This window comes from Simochromis diagramma, unplaced genomic scaffold (assembly GCF_900408965.1).
Source record: "Simochromis diagramma unplaced genomic scaffold, fSimDia1.1 OVJJ01000603.1, whole genome shotgun sequence".
Lineage (NCBI taxonomy): Eukaryota > Metazoa > Chordata > Actinopteri > Cichliformes > Cichlidae > Simochromis > Simochromis diagramma.
Window position 1 is genome coordinate 22,799,687 of NW_024387414.1, and position 22,729 is coordinate 22,822,415.

A 22,729-nucleotide genomic window follows, 5' to 3' on the forward strand; every position below is an offset into this window, starting at 1 on the left:
CACATCACTCTTATGACAACTTTTTGCACCTTGATTTAAAGTGTATGGCACCACATCTTTATTTAACAAGCACTTAGAGAAGGTTGTCAGCAGCAGTGTTGTGACATTTGTTCAGAGGTTTCTTGGCAGCACAGAGACTTGTCTGCCCCTGACATTCAGGCTGGGCTGCAGACCTTTAGAGTCAGCTGGACAGAGGGTGAGTGCTACGCTATAATCCAGGAGGCAACACGACAGATGGATAACAATGTAGTATATGAAGGTTTTGTACTCACTAGAGATGGTGAATCGCTCATGGTACGCCGTGCCTAGTCAATGAGCAGCGTGAGGTTGATTTTTAATGTGTTTTCCCTTGTCGTTGTAAATTAAAGAAACAGACCCAACTGCTGCTCCAGACATGCTACCTAACATGGAATATGTCAGGACAGATCAACGGTTGTGCCCACGTCTCAACAAAGACAGACACTTGAGCTGACTTGAGTGGGTCACAGGGGTCCCCCAAGTACCACTGTGTTGTTTCATTGAGGCACAGATGCTCACATGTGGATTATTCTGTCTGTTTCAGACATTCATCGATTTGACAGCAGCTGATTTTAGTGCAGCCCCTCTGGAATTGTCTTGGCTCCAGCTTACATTTAACATGCAGAGTGGAGGGAGACTGAAGTTTATGGAGAAGCACAGAAAGAAGGTGTGATTAGTATGAAGTGCTGAAGACCGGGTTTTGTTTTCAATGACAACTTTGGTGCATTTATTTTGGTCTGTATGTACTAACGTACTATAAACATAAAGTTTACTTTGTTTTTGTTACTTTGTTACCTTTTTTTTTTTTTTTACCTTAGCTGCCCCGTTAAAATTTAAATCTAAGTAAATGTAAGTCTCTAAATGTATTTCTAAATTGTACTATAATGTATTTCTATTATATTGTATTACCATGTGTTTGTAAATTGGATTATTTTTTAATTAGAGCATAATTATTTGTTACTGACCATGTATGGCATTTGCCACTGTGACAAATACTACCATACAATTCTAACATTGTTATACATTACTGCTACATCAACGTCTTATAATTTGACTGGATACGGGAGTATACGGTACATGTAAGATACGTAGACACAGGTTATAAATATACATAAAAAATACATACAAAATGTCTACCTACAATTCAGGACATCTGTTGGCACCTCCCACAAGGACCCATATGAGTATTTTCTGCTCTGACACCCTTGTGATTAAGATGTGGCTATGTTTAGAGAAGTAATACTACTTGGTCGGGGTCAGATCACCTTCATGGTTAAATGAACTGCAATACTTTTCTGGAGAGGGCAATTTGGCAAGCCATTACAATGAAGCTTGTTCATCACCAAAATGGTTCCCATGCTCCCCAAAAACCTTTTTTTTTTTTGTTATCTCTCAGATTGGATCTTTTCTACAAGGAGTAGCTTGTGCATAAGCGTGACTTTTTTAAATATTAGTTTATTTTAAAGTTGCTTTTCTCACAGTATGTTTAAAATTAAAGTAAGACTTTGACAAACATAAAAACAATTTGATCAGATTTTACTTGCAGCGTGAAATTGCTAATCGTCTTCTTATAATTTGCATTTCCTGTGACTTATGGAATTAATATCAGATGTTTATTGCAATATCCCTTAATGTTACCCTTTGGTTAGGAAGAAATAAGTGGTTAAGTTTTACACGGAGATTTATGCAACCAAGCACATGTTTCTCTTGGTAGCAGATGGTAGTCTTATTTGCACAGTAACAAATCACTCATATTGCCATTGACACTAATGGCTGTGGAATTGAGTGGGGACACTGGGGCAGCAATGCAGTCTTACATCCATGTCCAATCAGTGCGAAGCAACACAACCTGTCACAATAATTATGACAGAACTATTGAGACAATTTTTTGGCAACAGTCTCACCGTCCCACAAGTGTTCCCCTTGATTGGCCTTGGTAGCTTGCAAAGTCATTGTCATTTCTCACAACTTCATTACTTGGTGGCACAAAGCAATTTCCATCGTCTTTGCTTCTCCTACTTTGTTGCCCCTAAAGGGAGCTCACACCGTGTACGCATGGCAACACCTTGTCGGAGAGACAAGGTGATATCTTCCGAGTGTCTTTCAGAGTTATCCCTTATTTTAATGGTAACGCTTTTATTCGTATTCTAATGATTTACCCATCATTGATTTGTCTTATTGCTGATTGAATTCAGGTGTGTGTAATGTCTCCTGACTATGGCCCCTTATGGGGCTGTGCTGTTGCCCATAAGGCTCATTGCATTTATAATCTTGCACTTTAAATTCTTGGTAATGTTTACGCTTACCTCAGGAGCTGACCACATCTCCAAGCAGGCTAATGAGTTGGCTGCTGTTTGTGGCTCATCCCATTCTTATAGTCTATTTACTCACACACTGCCCTTATGTAAATGCACTTACAGAACAAAGTCAATATCACATAATGTAAATATTATAATAGGTTTTGTGTCAATATATGTGAACAAAAAGGTATGTGTTTGCAAGAAAATCTACTTAAAAGTTATGAAAAGGTAAAATATTAACTATGCAGTGTTTTATCTTTAGTCACTTTAAAAAATGTAATAGCTTTAAAGCCTAAAGTACATTATTTTTTAGTATAATAGGCACTCCTATTTATCAGTTTGGGACTTTAATTAAGTTTTTTTTTTCTGCTTAAAGGATCTGAATTCGTCCTCCACGACTCCAAAACACACACAGCGACTCGCGAGCAAGCACATGCTCTCCATGCGGTGTTATCGTTGCACTTAAACATCAGATGAGTAGATTAGTGTTTTAATCTTGCTCTGGATCTGAGTCATCTCACTTCCAAGTTCTCCCCTCAGCCTGCTGTGAAATATTTTATCTACTCAACTGTAAATAAGTGCTAACAAGATTATCAGATTACCCTTCATCCAGGGCACCCGGCGACTGCTGGGCACAGTAACAGCGATGATGTAAAAAAATCCCACTAAGATAATTGTGTTAGGAGGCACCATTTTAATGCAAATTTTCCAAAGGCTCACAAAGCTTTAGGGCAGCTTAAAGCACTTTTCCCATTTGCAGTATTAACTGTATTTCTTCTATTGCCACAAAAAAGCCACATCGAATATAAAGGACGTAGTTGAAACTGGACTGTGGTTAAAAAAAAAAATCCCAGTGTTTTCTCTCTATATGTTGAGAAACTGGGCCAAGTGTAATTGAATTGACAGAAGTAAGTTATTCTGACAATTAAAAAAAAAAAGATATATTATTTAATATTTGAATAAATAATGAAATCCTTTTTACAAGTTGGGGAAAAAAATTGCATGTTGATGTTGCAGATGATGCAGGGACTATATTTTCATTATCCTCCTCTATGATGTTGCCATCATTTATACCACAACAGTGAAACACGGAATTTATCAAGCACAGATACTCCAAAGTCATGCTGTCAACTGGTTGTTGTTTTACAATTGTGGTTTAAACTGGATTTCATGTTGCTGCTCAGGTACAGTGACTAGGCCACTGTGAGCCAAAAGAGAAAAGAAAAGGGACGAGCTCTCTCTCTCTCTCACTACGCAAAACATACTTATATGCAAATTAGCTTGTGAAACAAAAATGATTCAAATGCTCGATAGGATAATGTATTTAATCTGTGGGATTTGAGTCATTGATGAGGGAGAGGGCAGGGGATATTTCTGAAGAAGCACAGGGATGTGGGGGGGAGTAGAGTCGGAAAAGTGTCTCATCCCTGTCTCAGTCGCAGTCGATTGGTGAATTGCATGTAGCAGTCAGACTTTGTGAATTTATGTGAGATACGGATTTTTATGAAGTGCAAGTACTGAAGGCAAGGGAAGAAAACAGGCTGAGATCTAAAGATGAGAGCACTGTCACTGGAGACTGCTCTTCAAGGTCTGTAAATAGATGGCAATATATATATAAATACATATATATAGTATGATATGTATTGGATCCTGAAAATCATAAAGTGTACATTTGGAAGCAGAAAGTCTGTGGAATTTTACAGGATGTTCTCTCCAAACCAAACACTGTGATTGGCATTTAGTTGGTCCTGTTTCTGTTTCCAAGTGTGGTGACGGCACCTGCCTATTCCTTCTGTTTGTCTGCTAGTGTCTTGTCCGGTTTTCTCTCCGTCTGCTTCATCTGTATCTGTCTCTCTGTTTTCTTGGTGTTTGTTGCTCTGCATCCTTGGCAGCATCTTAGGATTTCTCCACAGCCTGTTCACTCTCAGTCTGCTCTAATGTTTCTTTTAGAAAAAAAAAAACTTCCTCGAGCTCAGTTTGTGAATCAGAAAATGTAGAAATTAAATTACAAAACTGCCCTTCGCAAAGGGTTCGATAAGGCATTATAGTAGGCTCCTATAACAGTACACTGATAGGTGTACAGTATGTCACTTTAAAAAACAAAGAAACAACGTAATAAATATATGAATTATTTATTAATATGTCGATTAGCAGCATTTTACTTTACACCACTATTCATTTTTAAATGGGCTATAAGATATAGTAATGTAGCTGTAAGCATATTCTAACTGATTATTAATATATTTTTAACATCTACAACTCCTCATTAGGGCACCATGAGTGTTGTGTCTGACTGTGGTGCATGAGTAGAAAATAGCAAAACACTCACACACAGATTTATTTATATGTGTGTGTGTGTGTGTGTGTGTGTGTGTGTGTGTTCCAGCTCTCCAGTAGTAATATCCTCCTAATTCTGTCTATAACGCAGTGATGTCCTATATTTTTAATGGTTTCAAATGTAACACTCTGGTTTCCCATGCATGTCAGCTTTCTAATGTGTTGTCAAATGAACCTTGTTCCTGAAAAATTCCCATATGTTCGCTACACTCCCAGAGAGATATAAACAATTTACAAGAACACATACCAGCGGATGACACGCAACGCTACAACTGACAGCTAGCAACCCGGTTTAATGGCCTTCTTACAAGACATCGCGTGATGTCACTGGCAGATTGCAAATGTCAAAGATGGTTCATTTGATCCTTGTCGCTTGGTGCCGAGCAGCAGTGGAAGCAAATACATTAATAGCGCTCATCTCTGCCTTCTGCTTCTCTGTCTCTCTCTCTCTGCCTTTTTTCTAACATCGCTCTTGTCTTTTTTTCCCCCCAATCTCTCACACTCACGCTTCACACACAGGTGGTCTGGTCATGGTATGAGTGAAATCAAAGACAAGCTGAAATGTTAAAAACAGACGCAGGCTGTATGCAGTGTCATGGCAAAGCCTCAGATGTTGCCATGGAGCTACAGTAGTGCACTAATGCGTTCTTCTCTTTTCATTTTTATCTTCTTTTATTTGTGCTTTATTTTCGTCGCAGGCTTTGCGCCGTCTGTCTTTGCTTTTTATTTCTTTATTTGTCTGACAGTACCAAAATTAACAGAAGTTTAAGTAGCACTAAAGTGATACATTAGTGAAAGAAAATGAATAAAAATGCAGTGATTTTGCGGACTTTAAATTAAAGTCCGCAAAATCACTGCTTATGCACTATATTGCATATATTTTATCAATATTTTTTCCACATATTTATATTGTTAGTATATATTGAATATCTGCTAAACCAAAGTGCTGCTGAATTATTTTTTATTGCTTAAATGTAAGGATACGTCCCTTTTTGGCTTAGTTAGCTTTACTTTTAACTATCCTGCTTTGCTGACCCATCGGAAACCATCCCCACACACACACACACACACAGACACACACACACACACACTAGAAGTCTCCATTGTGTGCTGTTCAAAATCTAAAGTCAACCATGAATACAGAGGCTGACAGGCCAATTATCAGATGTACTCCCCGTTCTGCATCCCCACCTCTGAGGGGAAGCAGATGTGAGAATCCTGTCACTTTTACTCAAGCCAGCACAGTTACATGGCCCAACAACAAAAGGCACAGCCTTCACAATAAATGGAGATGGACAGAGATGTAAACCTTGTCATGCAGTTTCATCTGGTGGATTTCCACATTTCAAGCTTCAGAAGATGCAATAGAGTGTAGCGTCCGTCCGACTTCCATCCCCTCTATAGTTTCATATAAAACTGCATTTTTGACTGCTGATGCTTTGGCATGCACTGGTGCTGGTAGAAACCTCTTGGAAAATTTTGACTACCATCAAACATTTCAACTTCTATTAGAAATAATCACCATTTCTGAAAAACTGAAAAAGCATCTCTTTGCTTTGCAGGTGAATGTAGCTCCAGCATGTGTTAAAGCCTTGACCAGGATGCTGTACTGTCCATACTGTCGTGGAATGCCTGGGCTCAAACCCTGTCCCAACTACTGTCACAACGTAATGAGAGGCTGTCTAGCAAACCAGGCAGACCTAGATTCTGAATGGAACCTCTTCATTGGTAAGATCTGAATCGAGTGCCCTTGCACCTGTTTTTCATTTTCTCTTTCTTTGTAGGTTCGTCGACATGTGTTCAAACTTGAGCTTGTACTTCTAAGGCTGCATGTTTCTTTTCTAAGGCAGTGTCTTTGAATAGTCTCGATGGGAATTCAGTAGGATGCGCTGTGATAGATTCAGCTTTAAAGGATTTTAAAGAGACAAAACTGAAATCTTATTTGTGAAACCATTTCTTCTTTTTCTGTCTGAAATGTTGTTTGCTATTGCTGGAGCCCTGGCATAGTGCTTAAAGCTCTAGTCCCTGCTGTTTGGGATTGATAAAGGAGAGTAGATCCTAGGCAAACACATTTTCTATAGTGTTTCCAGCTGAGCATGGTGAGTAATATAGCACTTCAGTTTGGCTGTAAGCAGCCGGCTGCTGTAAGCCCTGTTAAATGGATACCAAGAAGGCATATAGAGTGTTCCCTCTGGATCTTTTGTAGGCCAGTGCTTTATTTGTTATGTACCCCAATCCCATCCTCCCACCCACACTAACAGATTTTTTTTTTTTTTTAAATGGGGCACCATTTTTTAAGAGACATCCCCAAAGACTGTGTGTCAAGTGAACTGCACATCTAAGCTTTTCGCTGTTTTGTGACAAGCCTGTCATTTGAGAAACCATGAGATGACGAACCGTTTGTTCTCTCCGATGGCACGTCTGAAGTCTCAGATCAACATGGGCCCCCATGCACTGAATGAGATGTCTCACAGCTTTATGACATGTGTTAAAAAGTTAGTGTCTTGTTTGGTTGTGAAGAGGAAAATCTATTGTCGCAAAGGGATGATGTGCTTGACAGTAATGGGAAAAGCTGTTGTTGCAACAGAATGATGAATCTAGTTAGACCCAAACACCCTTGGGGTGTCAGAAAAAGTGTATTTTTTTTTATTCTAAATCACTTTTTTTTGTGCAGACATGGGTTTTGCTTTGGAAAGCCAGTGTGTTTCATTGTATTATAATTAGAAATGCAGAACCCAGGGGATGTTTATTTTTTGCTACAAAAGATTTGTTTTTGATGTCTGGTGACATTTTGTATTTGTTATCTGTTGCTAAAGTACTGTACTTCAATTTGCTTACCATGCAGCTCACAAGAAATATTGATCTGCCTTTCAGAGACAACTTCTAAATGTATCACAGGTCAGTTCTCACCACTGAAGCATATCTTTACATTATAGAAATTTATGGATTGAACCCCTACACAATCTGTCATTGTCCTCCTTTCAAATCATCAACTATTAAGGGAGGTTAGATTAAAAGCCTTGAAGAACCCCCAGTGGCATTTACCTGTGGACCTTGCTCATGTTTAAATGTCACTATTGATACCATTGATGTTATCAGTAGTTGTATGACCACAGGAGAAGCTCAAGGCTGTTTTATTATTCCACAGCAAGAAAAAGAGGAGAAAAAAAAGCATGTATAAAGTGCTGTTTCTTTATTTTCATTAAAATCAAACCAATAAATCTACATTTTTATTTGCTATACCAAATCTACCAAGAAAAACACTTATTTTATTTCTGGCAAGTAAAATAGTTACTAATGTGTTTGCAAGCGTAGTGCTCCTAACACTCCAATACACAGCAAGAAAATAAAAATATATATATATATTCACACACAATACTTAATAGCACCAATACGCCTGTAACATCTATTTTTAATGATGGTCATTTTCACATGTCACGACAGAAAAAGGCACAGATGTAGTTAGTAACATTAAGGTGAATTGGTGCCAGAGCCCTTCTGCTGTAAGACAGGCTTTGTGGCTTAAAATGAAATCATAATGTCATTTCTTACATGCCGTGTATGTCTGATATTCACCATGGAAATGTGATCTGTAATTACATTGAAGAACACAGAAATAATGGACAAAATTTGTGAACATTTTGTTTTTACCTTTGGTTTATTTGCCAGGTAATAACTGGCAGGCCAAGTGTTTTCAGTTTTTTGGGTTTGAATAATTTATCATTTGAAGTTTTTTCTTTTTAATCTTCTTTCCTGAGAAGGATTTTTCTTATACTGAAAATACCTTGGCTTAACCAGACTTCGCTAAATGGCAGTAGATTTGCAACCTTACTGACATTAACATTATTAAACTTAATACACATGTCATTTAGACTAATAGAAATAAAATCCTGTCGCAATAATCAGGTTCTGGCTACGTGTTATATTGCACTTTAGTGTATCTAAACCTTGAAAGGCAGATTTTAATAAGCATGACTCCATCACTGTATGAAAACAGCTTTGCTTTCCTACTTTCTCTTTAAATATTTATGGAAATGTTCTTTGCATGTCTGCTCAGTCACCAAACACAAAACTCACAGTGACTTCGGTCTTTTCTCTCTCGGCACATAAAAGTTGTGTCACATCTGACAATCACAATTTATCTGCCATAAGATATGTTGTGTCTTTTGAATTGTGGAAAATGTAAAACACGGTTTGGTAATTTTATTCTTGTTTGTTTGTCAGATGATGGTTTTGGTGTTGTGGGTTTTTTTGTTGAATAATTAATTAATTCAATATTATATTTAATCTATAAAATAAGCCAATAGGTCAAGCATAACATAGATTAAATATATCAAATCTATGCAATGCTCTTTACACCTTGTTATATATTTTTTAACCTAACCCTATTTAATTATTAATATTGTAAGTATTAAAAGACAGTATCGCAGTGGTACTATGTAAGAGTAGGTGGTGAAATATTTTTCGTTCTATCTAGATTACACAAGTTTTGTTTTTTTTTCCCAGCAGCCATTTTGATATTAAATAGCGGATAAACGCAGCGCATAACCTTCATAATGTCCTTATAACAGTTGGGTTTTACCTACCCTTTCATATCAGAGTAACTGCTGTGAAAATAGCCTATGCCTTCGTTTTGAATAAAAGAAAAGAGATTGCTCTAAATGCTTTACAGAACCATTAAAATGTCTCTTAACACTGACAATGCCTCACCATGAGATTAGAACCTAAAATATTGGCAATCAAACAAATTAACACCAACTGCTGATTTTATTGGATACATTAAAAAAAGCAGTTTGCATGTTAAGATGTCAGCATCACATTGTGTCTATGCGAGCATTAAAGCAGAAATCTGTGTAGCATTGAAACAGTAACGACCTTGGTGAATACTTTGATGTAGCCTACATATTGCTATGCAGAAGAAGAATGATCACAGCATCGGTTTCATACATATAAAGTTACAGTCACAGTACAGTAGTTTACACTTTGTAAAGGTTACTGTAATGACATTGTCACTTGCAGGCTGAAAAAAAAAAGACAGGCAGTTCATGAACAATGAGGATAAACCTGAGGAAGAAAGTGATTTACCTGCTTGTAGCTACCCGTGCTGAGTGATTTTTGTGTGTGTCTACACGTGTGTGTCTGCGTGTGTGTTCAGGGAAAGAATTCAGGGTTTGGCCGTTGGATGATCCTAGACCATCAGTCACCTGCCATTGTGACAAATTTACCCAGCTCTGCATCATGACAGACACATCATTATCATTTTTCTTGTCAGCACCTTGTTAAAATACCCTCAGAGAGACGGCGAGAGAGAGAAAGAGGAAGGGACACGCATCCTATTATTCAAACTCTACAGTAGCTTTTTAGGCTCAGGCTACACCGTGAACAACGTCATTTTTGACAAGCAAATGTTATCAGTGTAACATAACCGTCTCAGCTACACGTGGCTAAAATTAGAGACAGATAATAATTGACTGTTAACCTCTTTCTCAAATAGGAGATTTAAAAATTGCTTTGCAGCTCTAACTCCAAATGTCAGGCTTGTCACTGGATTTCACATTTCACAGTCTTAACATGAAAAGAGTTTGATGGGTGGCTTCAGTATTTTCAGCTAATTAGCCTAATTCTAGTTTAATGTTCTTGTTCAATGCCCCAGCAACCCTAGCTATTACCAGTTACACTCGACATACTTACTGTTTCATTCCTTCGTGTTAAAAATGCAACTGAATCTGCAAACCTGGCCACAAAACACTGCTAAACAAACAACGGCTAACCAACTATAAACATCAGGGTCATTTAGAGACACAATTTTCAATCTGCTGCTGCTGCTTATATTAGCTTAGTTAGCTAGCTTTTAAGAGTTGATACAATTTTACAGTTACAGGCTACGTCCACATGTACACGGGTATTTTTGAAAACGCAGCTTTTTCTTTGCGTTTGGGCCTTTCGTCCACATGTAAACGGCGTTTTGGATCACTGAAAACTGGGATTTTCCTGCCACAGATTTTCGAAAACTTTGTTTTTGCGTTTACATGTGGATGAGGAAAACTGAGATTTAGTCACGCAACGCCAAAGGTGTGGGGCTTGTTGACGTCGCCCTGTGCACCACGTTATTGTTTACATGAGATGAATTTCTACAATGGCGGATATAGACAAAATATACACTTAGAGTTACATATAGACACACAGTTAATGTCCCTCCATTTAGAAACTGTCATCTTTAACTTTTTCCCTCCTAGGTTCTAGACTTTCTGATCGGCCAACATTAGAGAGTAAAATGGTGAATGCTGTCAGACAAGTTGGCATCTTTTATGAAAACTATGGGTGATGTCAGCAATCGGCTTCCAAACAAAGAACTCAAAAGCAGGTTTTTTGTTTAGGGAATACACATTTTTCAACCTGGCCTGTGTGACTGAGACCTTTTGTACCAAGCTATAAACATGACTCTTAATAAGCTTAGCTGGGTATTTTAAGATGGAGCCTATTAGGATTCAGTTGCTTTTAGAGCATCTCTAAAGTGGCCACTACAGAAGCTGCATTTCTTTCATATTTCAGCCCTGGATGATGCTGCATGCACCTTTATCCACATTGCTGTTGCTGGTAGCAGCACTTTACTACCACTGAGAGACTCAGGCTCATTCGGAGTCACATCTGCTTGCTTAAATTAAGCTAATAAATAAATATTTTTATTTTTATGGAGGGTTTATATCTGATATTTGTATATTGTAAGCTTATTACTATATAATGCAGGTATGGAAATAATTAACCAAAGAAAGGCTGGGTTTTTTCTCTGTCTCTCTGTTTGTTATTGTGAACAGTTTTCAGTGGTGTTCAGTTGGCTGCGCCCGCAAAGTTCAGCAGAGTTCAAATTTGCATATTTTTGCACCCCCCACTAAATAATGAAGAGCTTTACACAAAAACTGTTACACTGATGATGTGTGCCTGAACAGGGATTAGTAAACATACTTAAAAGCATGTCCAGTGGAATTAATTAACTCTTTTAGCTTTAAATTTGGTGTGATTTGTAAAGACCATTGTAGTTTGCCAACTTCTTCCTCTGTGCTGGGCCCATAAACACATTATTTCTCCTAATTAAGATATAGACTTGTGTTGTCCTCTGGTGAGTCCTTTGACACCACAGCGTAAGTGATCCTCATTGATTTTATTTGCTCATTTCTTTTTAATTGCTAGGATTGGGTCCCCGTGTAACTGTACCTTCCCACAACCCACAGTTCATGAAGCCAATGTTTTCTCCTTCCTCCAAGAAAGACTTTCCGCGATCTCTTTGAGATCATGAAGATGAACAGTGTGTCGGTGCTTTAAATGATATAGCTGTGTAACTGTGCTCAGTTCTGCACAAACCAAAGTTAGTTTTTTCTAGAAGATTTAAGATTCATGCTAGTATGCCATAAGTACTGTACCTCTAAATTAACCACCCCCCCCCCCCCACACACACACACACACACACACACACACACACACATACAGACACACGGGCACTCGAACAAGTATCAAGCATTACAGTCTCAGTAACAGACATGACAGGAACAAACAAGGTAGCTGGTGGGGTTTTTTGCCTGTCAAAGAGCTGAAAAGGCTGGATGACTCACTTAGCCGAGTGGAAGTGATCTCCATATCCCCAGCATCATCAAAAAACAATGTCTTTTCTTTGTAATTGCTACTGGCTCTGCAGGATCTGCAGAGTACTGTTTTCCTGCATCTCTGGCACGAATGCTAACACCAATGCCCTTTATATTTACAACCAGCGAGTGGTTTTTGTAATATTCTGAATTAACTAAGCTGTATGATTTATTTAACTGATTTCATCCACACATGCATATTGAGTGTTGCAAGATTTTATCCTCCAATTTCACATTTGCTGAAGACATATTGTTACTTACTGTGGAGCATATTGTTTTGCATATTTATTAAGGTTGTGGCCAAATCAGACTCCACAGGAATAATTCATTAAAATAAAGATGGTAAAATAAAGTCAGTTAGCTTAACTTAAAAACACTGAAAGTAAAGAAAAATCCATCCTGGTTCTGTTTAACGACACCTGTCAATCTGCTTATCGACTGATCCGTCCCAGTTGTTCCACTGAAATTTTAATCAGAGTAGCCATTTCCCAAAGATGACGCCTACCACTTTTGGGGCACTGCAGATTTGCAGTATCATATTCAATTCCTTCACTTAACTTCAACATGCTTGGAGCTTGAGTTCAATTTGTTATGCAGAGGCCATTCTTATGTTCCCAAAGTGCTGTGTTCACCAGTGTGAAAATTTCAGCTCTGAAACTTGCTGCACGTGGGTGAGGCGTGCAGTGAGGTTGATGTGTGTAAGCAGATTATGAAACTGGGGAACATAAGCCCTTGGTAATATAGTTACTTTTTGGGTTATCCATCACAGTGAGCATTGCATCTGCTCTTAATGTTTCCTTTACCAGTATACATTTGTTTCCCTGCAAAAAACAGGAAAATTAATAGAGAGGCAGCAGAATTGGGTTTTTATTTTCTTGCAGCTGGAAAAGCAGAAAAATTGCCAATGTAAAAAGACATTAGAGTTGGTGGAAGAAGAGACATGGTATTTGAGGTGTCAGATGAGCTAAAGTAAACCAGAAATAGCTGAAAGCCAAACAAACTGAAAAAGGTCCTATTAAGAATTATTTGTTGGCGTTACTGAGCTACAATCCAGCTGTAAGTGCCTGAGAGACTGGCTGTGCAGGCTGCTAAAAGACAGACAGAAATGTTGGCAGGGTAGTGAATCTTTTGTAATTGATTCACCTCTTACAGCTGCACATTAGAAAAAAATGTTACAGGAAAATGATGTGAGAGCGTAATCGTTTTGGCTTTGTTTTTGTTTGGTTTAGATGGCACAATTTTAAAGTGCAACGATTTTGCTTTCTTTCGTTTGTTACAATGTTAGATACCTATAGTTTCAAATAAGGTCAGTGTATGTACATCTTATCTCTTTCAGCCAAAAGCTGCTCTAAATGCGTTTTTATTTTTTAACACAGCAACCACCTGCTGCATCCTACGTTTTTCTGCTGCTCTGTTTAGGACTACTTTATAAGTTTTGTTGGTTATGAAGTAAAATTACATTTGCTTTCCATTTTTGGGAAAAAAAGCACTATACTACAGTGGGTGCAGTTTCTTTTTGTTAGTCAGTTTTTAGCCTCAGCCTCAAGCCAATGCACTTGTCCATTAAGGCAGGAAATATGGAGTATGGAGTAGGTTTTTCGGTTAGGCTGCGCATGTGCTGTCAGCTTTTCAAGTTCCGGATCAGACTCAGTCTCAAACATAAATGGATGGATTTAAGAAGTGACCATTTTAATCAGGAACTTATATTTTATAGTATTTTTGCAGATTGTTTTCAGAACCTGCACACAAGCAACAGACGAGGCAGTGCTGCTGTAACGAGGCAAAGCAGCAGGAAATCAGAGAAAAGAGAGAGATGGAGCTACAAAGAGACGGCTTGTTTCAGACTCAGGATGAAGTGAGGTGCTGCATGAAGAGCTAGCATAAGATAAATAAGGATTTTGAAGCTGTGAAACATGCAAAGCTGTTCTGGTAAAGTCCAAGGATGATTGAAGCTGGACTTCTTCAAGGCAATCCTATAGGTTCTGTGGAAGTGATAGTAGAAGGTTGAGGCTTATCGTCACAAACACGAGTGTTACCATGAATGTCTTTAAGGAAGGATGATGAATATTATATAACATGTGCATGTCAGTTTATCCTGTCATACTTCAAATAAAGCACAAATGTGTCACTTTACTGTGAAACACAACTGCAGAACCCTAATGTGTAATCATTGGCATGTCTGTATGTTCTCATCCTCTCAGCTCTTCAAAGGCAGATCAATGAGCCCTGTGGGCAAAGATTATTCCATGGCTTTTTCCCAGTTAGTCTTGTAAGGCTAACTGGGATGTGTCATCTGCCTCGTGTTTATTTTATGTTAAAATTTAGCATTGCACCTCTACAACACGGCGGAACTGAGAGTTTAAACAGGAAGATCAAAAATTCTGTACATATGTTTGTATTTTCACAGGCACTCCCACATCATGAATGCTTAGCAGGTGCTGACTAGCAATTATATGCTGTGATCGAACAAGAAATGAAAGGAGACAGCAGGTGCACTGTTGTATTTAGGTGAGCCATTCCACCACTGAACAAAGCCAGCATGGTTTGTCAAAAAAAGCAAAGCAGATAAACAGCGATCCCCGAGTGCAGTGACGCAGTGATTTGCCCCTGACGCTTCTTTCCATATTAAAGTGGCAGCATTGTTGTTTATGATTATGGAACTGTTTACTGGCCATGTTTACTATGTCAACCAAAAGACTTGTTCAAAGGGAGCGATCTCACTCGGGAATTCTTCATTCATTCATCACGATTACAACCAAAACATGAAGTTGTGAATAAATTTAGGTTAATCATATCCGTTTGCCACCACTTTGTGATATATTTGTCGACTAGAATTTAGAGTAAACAATCTACGTGCTGTTTTTGTGACACCTTTCATGATGAGCTCAGGCATGTGGAGAAAGACAGCTTCGCGACATCAGCTTGGAGTGTTTGTGTGCAGACACTTTCTGCAGTTTGCACCAGCGGATGGTGAAAGTTATTCTTTACATTTTCATCACTGCAACCCTGAATCACTAGGCAGGCATATATTTATGGGTACTGTGTAGCATTGTGTTCATCGTTTTTAGTACAGCTGAATAGTCCCTTCATTAATTCATATTAATTCCTGATGGGCAGTTGCTGCAAAAACAAACTATTAACAAATGATCAATGGAAGCATACAGCGCTGTGAGAAATTGTCTACCACCTTTGAATATCTGTCACACTTAAATGTTTTAAATCATCAAACAGAGTTTTATATATATTGCATAAAGATAACCTGAGAAAATATAAAATGCAGTTTTTTAAATGATGACTTCACTTATTAAGGACCTACCTACCTGACCCTGTGTGAAAAAGTAATTTGTCCCTAAATTTAATAACTGGTTGTAGCAACCTTGGCAGCAGAAGTTGCCACCAAGCACTTGTGATAGCTGGCAATGATGCCACTCTTCTTTGGAGAATTTTTTTTAATTCAGCCCTGTTGTACGGTTTTTAAGCATGAACGGCTGTTTAAGGTCACACTAAAGCCACGGTTCCCAAACTTTTTTTTTGCTAGGCCCCCCTTTGTTTAATATGGAGACCCGGAAGGGGCATGGGAGATAAAAAAAATTAAGATGAACTTTTGTGAGATCTTGCAAGGAAAAGTAATTCTGTCGGGGAGACCTATCTTGGCACTTGTGCAGGTGAAGCCAAAGGCTACACCTTCATCATATTTTCTAGTATTTTGCTTGGAAGGAAGTTGGTTTGGAAACATATTTGGCGATGCTTCATCTTCTGCTTTGCATTTGTGTGGGAGCCCTGTCTGGCGGGCCCCCCACTTTGGGAATCTCTGCACTAAAGCATCTAAGTCTCATTTAAGTCCAGACTTTGACTCGGCCTCTCAAACAGCTTTATTTTGTTTTTTTAGCCACTGAGAGGTGGACTGGTGTGTTTCACATTATTGTCCCGTTGCACAGCTTAAATACAGATGAGCTTCAGGGTAGAAACTGATGGACGGACGTACTGAATGCAGAATTTATGGTCCCATCGATTTCTGGAGTTCATCCACGTCCTAAATCAGCAAAGCAGTCACACACTATCACTCTACCACTGCCATGTTTAACTGTTGGTATGATGTTCTTTTTTTTTAAATGCTGTGCAAAGTTTTACACCAGATGTAACGAGACTCAAACCTTCCAAAAACTTTAGCTTTTGTCTCGACAGTCCAAAGAATATTTTGCCACAAGTCTCGTGGTTCAAATATAAGATGATCCTTTGTGTTCGTTTTGGGCAACAGTGGTTTTCTCTTTGAAACCGGTGGATGCCATTTTTGTCCAGTCTTTTTCTTATTGTATGAACCTTAACTCGGAAAAGTAACACAAGTTCTTTAAGGTTCAAGGTTCAAGGTTCTTTATTTGTCACGTGCATAGTTATACAAGTATAACACACAGTGAAATGTAGCCTGACACGCTCCTCGACATGTGCAAAAATGGGGGGGGGTCGAGGAAGAACATTATATATGTAGTATATACATTGGGTGAATGTGCAGTAGTAGCAGCAAGCAGGTGAATTCTGTACATTAATATGAATAGACATCTGACTATTTTACAGGATAGACAATATAAACATATTTAAAATTAAAGTTAAAGGAATTTGGAATGTACATTGTGCCTGGGTTTAGAGTGTCTGGAAGAGAGTCCTGTCTCAGTCAATTATAGATGATGTGAGAGGGCAGGTGTTCAGGGTTCTTCTGTGACCTCCTGGTTGAGTCGTCAGTGTGCTCTTGGAGTAATTGTGGCCGACCATTCATGGAAAGATTCACCACTGCGTTTTCACCATTTGTGGATAATGGCTCTCACCATAGTTCACTCCAAAGCTTAGAAATGGCTTTGTAACCCTTTCCAGCCTGATAGATGTCAATAACTTTGATTCTTAGCTGTTTCTTTAGATCGTAACATGTTGTGTTGCTTATTGAGGTCTTTTATTCAGCCGTTGTGGAAGTAATCAAGCCTGGGTATAAAACTGACCCCAGCTTTCCAAAATATGTAGTTAATCAGTCAATTTATGATTTAACAAGGGCTACAACAATATGTAGACTAAATGTAAAGAATCTCCGCTTTACTTGTTTATTATAAACTATTGCAGCACCCTAATCTGTGTTAGTAAACTCATCTTTACTTTACAAAATAAAACCTACATCTCATTCTTAGTTGGGACTGTGATATTGTTTTAATCCCTATAGAGTAGGAGTAGGTCACACATGAATAGAAGGGATGAATGGCCTGAAGGGATCATTTCCGTACATTTGACTTGACACTCCTCCCACCGACTCCAGAGCAGTCATGCACAGCCCAGTGAGCTGTCCTTTTTTTTCCCACTTGAGCCAGTCTGGCTTATGTGGTGTGAAAAAGTCCAATATGTTCCACCAATTAAACCAGAGTGTGATTCAAGGGGCAGTCAATGAATAAGAAGAGAAATCATTACGAACAAGTCCCATTTTAACATAGATTTTTTTTCAGTAATTTAACTAACCCAGGTGAATCTCATTTGTGCTGCTACCTATAAAGGCTTAAAAATGTCACAGTATCACATGTAAAGAAACAGGGAAAAATCAAAATGTGTGTTTTTCTGAACTCACACATTAAATTGTGAACGCAGTGTAGAAGGGAACAGTGTCGTGTTTCGTCATTTATTAGTTCAGTGTCCTAAAATTATTAATTTGTGGTTTGTTTGTTTGTTTGTTTGTTTGTTTGTTTGTTTGTTTGTTTGTTTTAATGAAACCAGAGAACACATACTGTGTATATTATACCAGATCTTAAACTTACTGATGATGTCTGGAAAAAATGCCCTTCTTGTTTAAAATAACAAAAATAAAAAAGATTCAGTTTAATCTACCAGTGAAAAAACAAACTTACGCCCAAATCCATTTTTAAAGTTATTAAAAGTTATTAATAATTGTGCTAATTATTACTACAACTCTTTATTTTTTGCTTCTCAACATTCAGCTTCTCATCATAGTGGCTGATTTTCACAAATTCATCCACGGCCGCTGTGTGTACCGAGGGACTCTGCAGGTAGTTTGCTGGAGTCTTTCCAAATCCCACAGAGTGACAAAAAAAGAGTTTTCTGCTAGAAAATCACCGAGCAAGCTGCCTGAAGCAAAGTTGGCACCATGCAGCAAGCAATAAATAACCATGCCAATACAGCCCACTGTGTCTATCAATGGATAGATGGATGAATAGTAGTACAAATCAATTCTTCATTTGTTAGAAAAATTATATATTTTTTTATTTACTAAAACTAAGGCCAAATTACAGAAGATCCCTATCAGATAATTGCAGTAGCAAAAAAAACCCTTTATAAAACAATTTATGAAGAAAGATTAGTGTTTGTCATTGCCAGAAATCTCAGGATATCAAAAAGAGTAAAGCAGAAACAGAAATGACTGCAAATCTCTTTGTGTTTCTACTTTTGGGACCTTTGCATTCAAAGGCATTTTGAAGTTACCCGGGGAGGTGTTCCCTGCCAAAACATTTGGATGTAAATCACATATTTCTACAACTTTGTTTAAACATTTGTTCATAATGTGAATCTGGTGGTCAGTAGACGGGAAAATGTCCCCACGAATGAAATCTGAATAACATAAAAGTCAACATTGTCTTTGTTGTCTCGAAGCCTTGAAATTGCATTTCCAGAAAGAAATCACTTACTGAACCATTTTCAATAAAGTCCAGATCCTGGCCGCATTTAAAGTTAACTTTCAGGACTTTTCTTTTCTTTTCTTTGCTGCACAGTCTTGGTGACCCTACCCTGTGTCGCAGTGGTATGTTTGATGGTGTGGTGATACTAATAGTACTTTTCAAATTATAGGAGGTAAACAGCTCAGTGCAAATTCATATCATTCACATAACCATAAACAGTGCTAAAACCAAACAATGCCCTGGATGGATGGATGGATGGATGTCACATTATATTACAACTTTCGTACCAGCTCTACGACCCAGTACCATGGCACTGGATGGATTAGTTGACTATACTAAAGGCCTTTTCTTTACTCTAGGGTGTCTCTTTACAGTCATCTAAATGTGTGATCTAACAGCAGTGATTGTGCTGCCACAATCACACAGCAGCTCTGTTTGGTAAATGAAAGGCATTAAGCAGACTATTGTAGAATAACTTCCAAAGCCTGTGCGCTTCAAAGAAAAGCCAATGACGGCGAGTTATCTTATCAGTGGCTGCACTCATCATCTGGTTTTTAAATACCTAATGTTTTGATTATTTAAGTTGTGCAGCCGTGAATACGTGAAGCCAGTAAGTGTGGCCATCACTATACCCAGTCCTTTCCCCCCCATTTGCCACAACTTTCACAACTTCATGCTCGTGTATAATCTGCTACAGTATATGATGATGCAGGTTTAGGATGTACCAAGTAGGGGTACTAGTGAAAACAGAACTAGAAATATACCCCATATTTAGCTTTAAATGTATGCAGATCACCTACAGACTATATTATGATTATATATTATAATCATTTTTTTTCTATTTAAGGTCCTGTTTCAACACAACCAACTCTGGTCACAGAATGACTTCCATTGATTAGATTCACAAAGTATTTGTGCTTAAACTCTGCATAAGTTGGGAAATGCAGAAGAATTGCAAACAGAATAGGTAGCAAGCTTCCCGTTATCCATTTAAACCTGACTAACTGGGTCTAGGACATGAAGCAAGCCAAAACACTTAGACTGCATGGCAGTGAAGGGTAGTGGTGTCAATGGTATCACTTAGAAACTAAACAAAACAATTAAAACAGTACATGAACTTAAATATCATTCACGTTTTCAAGATATATATTTTCTAAAGTTCTTGTATTTTATATTTTATCAGAAGTCATTTAAGCATGTACAACTAACCCCCTCTTAACAGTTCATATGGTTGACTCATACTCGCAATCCATCAAATATTCATTAAGCTATATGAAAAATAGGCTGTCAGAACTCCACTGAGGATATCATTTAGGTCTTTGAGTCTTTTATGGAATGGGTAACAGAATTGCTGCCAATTTCCCATCTACTCTCACTGAATTCCACCGAGGCATTTTGGTTTTTTTTTTGCAAAAGCATTAGAGAAGTACTCTGCTAAACATAGGCAGCTGAAGACTTCACAGGACTGAAGCTGGTCCCCTGCAATGACCTCCAGCCAGCTCCTGATGGAAATCTAACCAAGCATCACGCCCAATTTGAGACTACAGAGTAAACAAACAGGAGCGCTTTTCAAAGGCACAGGCACTAACAGAGCGAAGAGGGAGACTATCTGCGTCTGTATTCACTTAGTACGCTTTAAAAGCGAGGGCCTTGCATACAGTAGACAGCATAGAACACAGACATGTTTGTTCGAATGGTAAATAATTTCCAGTACAAATTATAAACTGAATGCATACACTATATGGACTTATATAGACGCCTCCCCTTTTCCCATCAAAATCAAAGCTCTAGTTTTACCCATGAAAAGTAACATTTTAGTCATTAAGTTTAGCATCCTTAAAAGACTCATAATAAATTCAGATTTGACACTCATACTCAATGAATCCCCCATTGTCTGTCAAAATCTGAACTTTGGCGTCTGAGATGCTGCAAATGCCCTTTGAGTGCGCTGCCTGTGAGTCTGATTTCTCTTCTTAAACAAGCAAAATGTCAAAGGAAAAAATAACCAATCTGAAACGTTTATTAACAACTTCATAAGTTAAACTCTTCAAGCTAATGAGGCCATTTTCAGATAGTTATTGCATCAGCAAACAATTACATAGTAATCAGGGCAGAATACATAGTATATGTAAAGAATATTAACATACAATGGTTAAAATATAAAATGTAACATAAAAACAGAAATATTAAGTGAAACAATGAAATCACAGATATATTGTGGATTAATGGTTAGCTGTCAGTGATTTTCATCATCAATAGCTCATGTTGTTAAGACTGTTTATGTGCTACATAGACACTTGATAGCACCAAGTTCAGCTCTCCCACCTTCAGCACTAGTAACCAGAAACATAATGTCATGTTGATAAATGTCTTTGTTAATCTTTCTCTGACTTTATTTTGTAAAGGTATCTGGTTTTATTTAAATACTAGAGATTTTACAGTTTAAAAAAAAAAACGTGGAAAACCTATCAACAAAGTTAAAGACAGAGATTGGGATCTTGTTTCTTCAGATCTTCGTCATTCGCAGATAGTCAGATCACTGTGTAGTCCACAGTTTTGTCTGTGCTTGATTGTAGGGATATTGTTTATATGCACGCTTCGACCACCTTGAAGCCGCTTGACTCTGTGTATCACCGTGCGTTGCAATTTAGCACAGGTGATTAATTTCTTACTCACCATTGTATCTTACATGAAAAAGTGGAATGGTCCTCCCTAATGAATAAAAGCAGGCAACCTTGCATGAGGTTTATTTACAAGGCCCTACTGCATAGATTGTCAATGTCAGGTCCCAGGACATTTTAGCATTAGCTGTACTTGAAATGAAAATGAATTGCTTTATACTACTTTATATTTTCCTGCCTACAAATGGAGACTACAAAAGAACTACAAAGCTACATTCTCTGATTTCATTGGAGCATTTAAAAGGTCATATATATTTATCTGCAGCTACTCTTGAATATATGTTTCTTAATTTGTGATCACATATAAGGTCATTTCATTATGTGGTTGTATGTTTTTGTACACAGGTCTCTCCTGAAAAAGAGCTCTCGATCTCAAACAGAGAAACAGTTTAAATGAAGGATTTAATAATAACAGTGATGTTACATATTAATGTTACACCTTTTCTTTTGAATAGGCTGTGTTGCAGCATGGCAGCTGCACAACCCTACTAGATCTGAGAGCTGTTACAGCTTAATTTGTTAATTGTTAATACCAGGTTAGTGATTTAATCTTTGTTTTTAATAGACCCCTCTCGAAAAAGGTTAGTACTCCCTCATCTGTACTCATCTGTCTCCGAAATCACTCCTCTTAGTCAAGCGGGTGAGCTTAATATCCTGCCCTGTCAATTGCCACTGAGAGAAGGGGGATTTTATATTTTTTAAATCTCATGATAGCCACTCGGAAATGCTGGCCTGAAGGCAGGAGCTAAACACATTCCACAATGGCTGGTCAGGACAGTCTTGAATGGTATTGGCTTTCCTCAGTGCCTCTGTGCTGCACTGTAATTGCAAGAGCTGTAGCTGACTTACCCCAACGATCTTATTTGTCAATTTTACAAGACCCCTAAGCTTTTCTTTAGTGAACAAGGTGAAGTTTCCACACAAGGCTAAAATGCATAATATTAAAACCGAGATTATGCAGTTCAATCTCAGGAAAAGTTCCTTAGAGCAGTCACTGGGGGATAAAGAGCTTAGTTTTGACTCTTGGGTAATGGTTTTATATTCTTTCTTTTACCAACAATCAGTGACTATTGATTTGGTTTAACAACAATAAC

General features: G+C 38.0%; 1 protein-coding gene across 3 annotated transcripts in view; it reads left to right on the plus strand.

The window, feature by feature from the left end:
* Positions 1–22,729, plus strand: part of LOC120721466 (glypican-6-like) — a 144,853-nt gene that overhangs the window by 78,539 nt on the left and 43,585 nt on the right. For all 3 annotated transcript variants that reach the window (XM_040011823.1, XM_040011820.1, XM_040011821.1), the window contains exon 4: positions 6,218–6,383. In XM_040011823.1, coding sequence (XP_039867757.1) covers positions 6,218–6,383 — 166 coding nt within the window. The remainder of the gene's footprint in view (positions 1–6,217; positions 6,384–22,729) is intronic.